The 7,944-nt window shown below is 49.0% G+C and overlaps 1 protein-coding gene across 1 annotated transcript; it reads right to left on the bottom strand.

Annotated features, from left to right (window-relative positions):
- Nucleotides 1-2,385: 2,385 nt before the first annotated feature.
- On the bottom strand, nucleotides 2,386-6,160 carry LOC134626662 (dapper homolog 3-like). The gene is made up of 5 exons (XM_065470683.1): nucleotides 5,888-6,160; nucleotides 4,081-5,810; nucleotides 3,387-3,753; nucleotides 2,975-3,199; nucleotides 2,386-2,478 (listed from the first exon to the last, which is right to left on the bottom strand). The coding sequence occupies exons 2-5, from the start codon at nucleotides 5,562-5,564 to the stop codon at nucleotides 2,386-2,388; spliced, it is 2,169 nt and encodes a 722-aa protein (XP_065326755.1). The 5' UTR covers nucleotides 5,565-5,810; nucleotides 5,888-6,160.
- Between the last annotated feature and the right edge of the window lie 1,784 nt (nucleotides 6,161-7,944).

Genomic DNA, 7,944 nt, shown 5'->3' with positions numbered 1-7,944 from the left:
CAAGAGGAAAATGAATTTTGCTGTTGTGATAAAAAATTTATGATTAGAGACGAAATTTAAAAAGGTGAAGTGGGGATTCAAACTTTATGAATTTCAACATTAAAAAAGTTAAGCAAAAAAATGTATCAGAACTTTAACAAAACCAACTGAGTTGCTATTGACAACATGTGAGCATACCTCCACTTACAACAGCGCATATCAGTGCAGCAGGGACTGAAATGCAGTATTGTTACACACACACTGTGCCACCCAAGTGCTTTAAGGATCTGTGACAGAAAAAAATTCAATTCAATTCAATTTTATTTTATTTATATAGCGCCAAATCACAACAACAGTCGCCTCAAGGCGCTTTATATTGTACAGTATATCCTATAATAATAGACAGAGAAAGACCCAACAATCATATGACCCCCTATGAGCAAGCTCTTTGGCGACAGTGGGAAGGAAAAACTCCCTTTTAACAGGAAGAAACCTCCGGCAGAACCAGGATCAGGGAGGGGCGGCCATGTGCTGCGACCGGTTGGGGTGAGAGAAGGAAAACAGGATAAAGACATGCTGTGGAAGAGAGAAAGAGATTAATAGCAGGTATGATTCAATGCAGAGAGGTCTATTAACACATAGTGAGTGAAACAACCAGCTAATCCTGCTTTACAGTGTCAGTTTAAAGTATCATTAAGATTGGCATTCACCCCTCTGAAAAGGGAGGAGGGGAACAAAATAATTGGATGTGACCAAACTCAAGCCTTTATGTTCAACTCAGTATGACTGAGTTTGATTTTTTCTTCAGAAGAAAAATAATAGATTTCAGAAAATATATAATATACATATTTTAAGCAGTGAAAGGCAATTTTTTTTTCTTAGAAAAATGATCTTGAATTGATCAGTGGTCTGAGGGCTCCTCCTCTGTTGGCTCCATGTTACAAACAAGCACTGAGGGGGTCTGAGCAGCTCTACTAGGTCCTCTATGTTCTCTATGGTCTATGTTACATTGCTGTGATTTTTTGGCATTGTAATAAAGAGTAGTGTCTTCAGGCTGCACAACCAGTCACTGTGTTGCTGAAAGAGTCGAAGTTGATGCTTAACTTGCTGCTTACTGAATCTTTGCAGTATGAATTTCAGGGAATAAATCCAATCCCTGTGAGCCCTTTTCCTGCAGACTGTAACAAGTAATAAAAAGTTTAAAACATGGGGTAATATGGTCTGAAAGCTAAATAAGATTCTGAGGTAATTTTACATTTTACTATGCAACTATGAACAGTGTCATCAAAACACTTACTAAGCTCAACTGATGCTAAATATGTTGAATGCCTTTGCACTTTTATTGTTTCTTTCAGTGTGCTGATAATATTTAAGTGCAGTTTATTTTACTAAAATGTGAACTGCTGAAAGTGAATGTTTTTTTTGTGAGTTTTTGTACAGTGTTGCTTCCTCCTCTGCCACTATGGCTCTCTGATACAATAATAAACAGCTGAATACTCAGTCATCAAACTGTTCATCTGCAGATGAACCTGCTTTCTGATGCTGTCTCTTTAGATGATAAACTGGCATGAATATCACCACTGAACCCTGAATATCTACAGGTCAGTCTGTGGGAATATCCAGGACTTTTAACCACTGATTCAGACTCAGTCAGACTTTGACTGTGAGTCAGTAATGAGTGTCTGTATATAGCATATAATTTGTTGTCAAAGCATAACGTTTGTAAAAGAAACACCTTTTTCTTCACAAGCAGTAAATGGACAAAATATCATTTTGCATCGGCTACTCCTCAAAGAGAAACATATTCTGTCTCATACAAATTTCTTTGCAACAAATTTTTCAGGCTATAAATAAATAAATAAATACTACAGCACTTATTTATTCATTTAGTACAATATTTTAAAAATCTGGCAAAAACTTATTAAAGAATTATATTGACATTTATTATAAAAATAACAAATTTAATTTAATTTGAACATGATTGACATATTACAAGTTTTTATAACTTTAATTGTCACGGTCTGCCACTCAGACCGTGGGGACGAGGGAAGTAGGACCCAAAACGCGGGACTCTTCGATGCCACAGTGCACTTTATTTACAGTGAACAGACAGGTAAGTCCAACAATAAACTCAAAGGTGCAATATTCCAAAGGTGCTCGTCTCCTGCTCCCAGTGCGTCCCGTGCTGTAGCTCCCTTAGTGCGTGTGCTCCCCAACTCGCTTCTCCGCTCGGCTATCCTGGAGGAAGAAGGAGAGTCCACAATTAGCCACACGCTGGCCGACTAGCAAACACACACTGCTCGCACGGACTATACCAGTTCTGAGTAATAATCCCACATCGACTGTCGCCGCGAGTCCAGGTTAAATACCTCTCTCCAGCCGGGAGGGATGATTACCAACAGCTGGTCAGGTAATCAGCTGCAGGAGGGCCGGTAACAGTGAAGAGGGACCCCCAATGACGACAGTCGCCAGGACACGCCTCTCCCACGGCGTGCACTTCTGTAAACAGCCCAAGGACCGGGGAGAGAGAGAGGGAGAAGCAAACCCACACGCAAACACACACTACACATGCAACTGTGGACCGAACAGTAGACGACACAGCCCCTAAATAATAATAATAATAATAATAATAATAATAATAATAATAACAACAATAATAATAACAACAGTCCATAACTGCTCACGGACCCCCGAGTCCTCCAGAGCCGGGTCCGTGACAGTACCCCCCCTCTAAGGGTCGGCCCCCGACGACCCAAAACAAAAAGCAAAAAACAGGAAAACCACCCCAGGGCGGGCGGCGGGGGGCCAGGACGGAGGGCCCCAAAACCCCTCCAAACCACACCACTAAACAACAAAAACGAAAAACACAGTTCATCAGGCCACCCTCCTGCCCTAATGGCAGCAAACATAGTTCTGGTGGCCGAACGAGTGGGCGGCACAACAGGTGAGACCCGCTAAGGGTAGGCAGAGGCCGAAAACTGTTCAGGAGGCCTACCTCTAGTCCATTGGAGGGAACGCTGGGTCTCCGGCGGACGGCCATGGGTCCGGCAGCAGCAACAAAACGGTTCAGGGGGCCTGCCCCTGATCCAGTGGCGGCGGCGCTGCTGCTCCGGTGGCCTGCCACGGGTCCAGTGGCGGCGGCGCTGCTGCTCCGGTGGCCTGCCACGGTGGTGCGGCTCCAGTGAGTGACAGAGTAGAATGGCCCATGATCCCCGATGAGCTGAACGTGGACGGCGTGGAGGGCGCGCAGAACGTGGACGGCGTGGAGGGCGCGCAGAACGTGGACGGCGTGGAGGGCGCGCAGAACGTGGACGGCGTGGAGGGCGCGCTGAACGTGGACGCCGTGGAGGGCGCGCTGAACGTGGACGGCGTGGAGGGCGCGCTGAACGTGAACCCTGCACACTGACCCCCCGCGTAGGCTGATCGGATTCCTCCCGCCCGCCGACCTCCGATGGCTGTGCGCGTTCCTCCGGCCTGCCGAGCCCCTCTCTCGATGGCGGGCACTCCTCTTGCTCGCCAAGCTCCTGCTCCGGCTCCTGCTGCAGCTCCGGCCCCTGCAGCTCCAGCTCAGGCGGTGCGCGCTTCTCCGGCCCGCCGGGCCCCTCTCTTGACGGTAGCCGCTCCTCCGGCTCGCCGAGCTCCACAGTCGGCGAGGCGGGCTCCTCCTCCGGCTCGGCGAGCTCCTCCTCCGGCTGCGACGTGGGCTCCCCCCGCTCGCCGAGCTCTGCCGGCTCGCTGCGCTCCACAGCTGGCGAGGCGGGCTCCTCCCGCTCGCTGAGCTCCACAGTCGGCGACGCGGGCTCCCCCCGCTCGCTGAGCTCCTCCTCCGGCTGCGACGCGGGCTCCCCCCGCTCGCTGAGCTCCTCCTCCGGCTGCGACGCGGGCTCCCCCCGCTCGCTGAGCTCCTCCTCCGGCTGCGACGCGGGCTCCCCCCGCTCGCTGAGCTCCTCCTCCGGCTGCGACGCGGGCTCCCCCCGCTCGCTGAGCTCTGCCGGCTCGCTGCGCTCCACAGCTGGCGACGCGGGCTCCTCCCGCTCGCTGAGCTCCACAGTCGGCGACGCGGGCTCCCCCCGCTCGCTGAGCTCCTCCTCCGGCTGCGACGCGGGCTCCCCCCGCTCGCTGAGCTCCTCCGCCGGCTGCGACGCGGGCTCCCCCCGCTCGCTGAGCTCCGCCGGCTCGCTGCGCTCCACAGTCGGCGACGCGGGCTCCCCCCGCTCGCTGAGCTGCTCCTCCGGCTGCGGAGCGGCTATAGATGGTTGATCCGGAGGTGAAGATGGTGATGCAGTAGCTGCAGGTGGCGAAGATGATGGTCGAGCGGGTGATGTGGATGCTGAAACAGATGACAACTGAGTGACTAGCTGGGCGGCAGACTGAGTAGAAGGTGATAGGGCTAACATGAAGGGCTGAGAGGAAGACAATGTTACCGCTGCCTCTGCAACGTCCAGGGGGCCAGAGCCGACTGAGGCTTCCAGTTCGGCCTCTGGGGAAGCCCTGGGGAGAATCCCAGCCTCCCGATTGCCTGTAGTGGCAGAACCATGTTCTAGCACCGGGTCCGTTAACAAATCAGCAGCCACAAAAACAGTTTCAGGATGCATATTAGCACAGTGCAGTAACTCAGAATTAACAGCTTCAGTCCATTTAGCCGCCACCCCAGCGCCTTCAGAGTTCACCGTTTTAGAGCTAACTGGCTCAGAAACGAAGGCTCCGTGTCCAGCACCAGAAAAACAATCAGCACTACTCCTTACATTACTAAATGACCCAGGAATAGCTTCCGGCCCACCTCCACTTTCTGGCAATGCAGACCTTCTAAGCTTATTCCCCATTGCGATCCCGGTTTTATTATTAACTGATTGGGCACTGTCCCTAGGTTTAAACGAAGCCCTCTCTGTTTTCATAACAGCAACATCTTTACCAACCACAGAGTCCATTTCACTCACTGCGGCTCCTTGTGCGGCTAGTCCTGCGGCTAGCCCTGAGTCAGCTGGTTCTTCCGAAACAACCGGAGTGAGGTGAGCTTCGGTTTGATGAAGATGACGCCGACGCCGTCTCTTTCGTGATGGCGGGGCCGCGTCAAAGGAAACTGTCCCCTCCTGCTCGTGAGAGACTGGATTAAGTAAGGTGATAGAGTCTGGTTGACTCACTGTGGTTACCAGCGCTGCCGATCCTTTGTCTGCCGACACAGAGGACATTGAAGGAATGAGAGGAGATGGAGTAGGGCACCGTCTTCCTTGCAGTGGAGGGTCCAATAGGTGAGCAGCAAGCGGCGGTGGAAAAACTCTCCGCCTATGAAGAAAAAACCAAGCAGCAAGGGCTGCCAGGGAGGCAGCCGCATCCTCCTTGCCCGGACAGCCCAAACCAAACAGTTCGAAGCTGGAGCTTGCCCGCAGCTCAGTTACAATGTGAATGAGTTTGTCAATATCCAGAAAGCTCGTAGAGAAGGTAGTGGAGGAAAGATAATTATCAAAAAACACTACCTGTATGTGTCTCATGTGGGGATCCACAGCCTGGGTTACGCTCTGGCAGTAACCCCACAGCTGTGTGAGCGATCCCTCCTCCATGGCAACTCTTGAGTCTGCTGGGTCCATGGTGGTTGGTGGGATTATTCTGTCACGGTCTGCCACTCAGACCGTGGGGACGAGGGAAGTAGGACCCAAAACGCGGGACTCTTCGATGCCACAGTGCACTTTATTTACAGTGAACAGACAGGTAAGTCCAACAATAAACTCAAAGGTGCAATATTCCAAAGGTGCTCGTCTCCTGCTCCCAGTGCGTCCCGTGCTGTAGCTCCCTTAGTGCGTGTGCTCCCCAACTCGCTTCTCCGCTCGGCTATCCTGGAGGAAGAAGGAGAGTCCACAATTAGCCACACGCTGGCCGACTAGCAAACACACACTGCTCGCACGGACTATACCAGTTCTGAGTAATAATCCCACGTCGACTGTCGCCGCGAGTCCAGGTTAAATACCTCTCTCCAGCCGGGAGGGATGATTACCAACAGCTGGTCAGGTAATCAGCTGCAGGAGGGCCGGTAACAGTGAAGAGGGACCCCCAATGACGACAGTCGCCAGGACACGCCTCTCCCACGGCGTGCACTTCTGTAAACAGCCCAAGGACCGGGGAGAGAGAGAGGGAGAAGCAAACCCACACGCAAACACACACTACACATGCAACTGTGGACCGAACAGTAGACGACACAGCCCCTAAATAATAATAATAATAATAATAATAATAATAATAATAATAATAATAATAACAACAATAATAATAACAACAGTCCATAACTGCTCACGGACCCCCGAGTCCTCCAGAGCCGGGTCCGTGACATTAATAACTTTTACTGTGGACTCTGGCACAGTAATACACAGCAGTGTCTTCAGGCTGCATATTCTGTCCACTTAGAGTAGCTGTGTTGCTGGAAGTGTTTAAGTTGATGGTGAACTTGTTTTTTAGTGAATCTTTGTAGTATGTGCTGTGTCCATAATGTGCACTTCCAATACACTCCAGTCCTTTACCTACAGGGTCTCGGATCCAATAAGTCCTCCAGCTGCTCACAGACTAAGAGACCTAACTGGTGATGGTCAGAGGCTGGCCTGGCTGCACATTTACAGAGGCTGGCTTTGTCAGCATCTGACATTTCACTTACACTAACTGTTAAAAGTTTTAGAACACTCCAATTTTTCTTATTTATTGCAATTCAAAGCATTCTAGTCTAATGAATTGCTTGAAATTGCAAATAAATAAATAAATAAATGAAAGGCAAGGTTACCCAAAACTGAAAAATAATGTACATTTCGTAATTATACAAAAATACCTTTCTGGAGAACGCAAAATGGGTTAACAATTTAAAGCTGCTCTGCAGCAATGGAGCTTGGTCAAGCCTTGAAAGCTGGTGCTTCTATTTACTGCAGGTGTTCCAACTTTTTTGGGTTACTTCAAGATTCAAGATTTTCATTTGCCATTTGCGCACAGGACCAACAGTCCATCCACATCAGAATTCTTGTGCAGAGCTCTCTAGGTCAAGTCACATTTTTTAAAAGGTAGAAACAAAGCAATTGAGGGAAAGAAGAGATCAACATGGAGAGGCCAGCACAGTCTCCAGACTTAAACCCCATTAAGCTGGTTTGGGATGAACTAGACAGAAGAGTGAAAGCAAAGCAACCTACAAGTGCCAAACATTTATGGGAACTTCTGCAACAGATATGGGAAGAACTTTCTGAAGAATATTTGATTTCTATTGTAGAAAGAATGCCACAGGTATGTTCAGCTGTTATATCTGCCAAAAGTGGCTACGTTGATGAGTCAAAAGCAGTGGCGGTTCTAGCCTGTTTGGCGCCCTGGGCGAACACTCCCTCTGGCGCCCCCCCCTCACACACACACACACACGCACACACACACACACACACACACACACACACACACACACACACACACACAAAACATATTAAGGATTGTACATTAAGAAAAAACTGTTGTACACACACACACACATATGACGAGAGAGAGAGTATGCATGGTATGCAAACGCCTACCAAACAGCCATCATAACTCGTCATACAATGAGAACAGGACAAATCAACAATTGACACTGACTAATTAATATTAAAATCTGTAACATAAAGTATTGTTTGGAGTTTAGTCTGTTACTGTTGCTATTTTTACTATTTCTTCTTGGAGTAACTGTAACCCACATAATTTCCTTAGGGATTAATAAAGTATTCTGATTCTGATTGTTTCAGGATGACCCACCATTATCCAATGACACATCTGCTTACCTGTATCTTTTGCTCGTTTCTCCTCCTCTTCTTTTCTCTTTTTTCTAAACTGAGCACCTGATGGCTTTGAACTTTTCTTGTCCATCTTCCATTGGTTTTAATTTTGCACTCCAGTATGAACACCCATCCCTCAACCCAAGGATCACCACAACATAACCTAATAGACCTACACCTTAGTTCACAGATTCACTTTGTC

Source organism: Pelmatolapia mariae, linkage group LG4 (assembly GCF_036321145.2).
Source record: "Pelmatolapia mariae isolate MD_Pm_ZW linkage group LG4, Pm_UMD_F_2, whole genome shotgun sequence".
Lineage (NCBI taxonomy): Eukaryota > Metazoa > Chordata > Actinopteri > Cichliformes > Cichlidae > Pelmatolapia > Pelmatolapia mariae.
Note: the sequence above shows the minus strand (reverse complement) of the source record. Positions and strands in the feature narration are given on the sequence as shown.

Excerpts from the sequence above, each read along its gene's own strand:
- LOC134626662 (XM_065470683.1), bottom strand. The coding sequence starts at position 5,564 with ATGGACCCAGCAGACTCAAGAGTTGCCATGGAGGAGGGATCGCTCACA. Across the intron at positions 3,754-4,080 it reads AGCGAGCGGGGGGAGCCCGC|CGAGCGGGAGGAGCCCGCCT; the intron begins GTCGCAGCCGGA and ends TGTGGAGCTCAG. Across the intron at positions 3,200-3,386 it reads CCGATCAGCCTACGCGGGGG|CTCATCGGGGATCATGGGCC; the intron begins GTCAGTGTGCAG and ends GTCCACGTTCAG.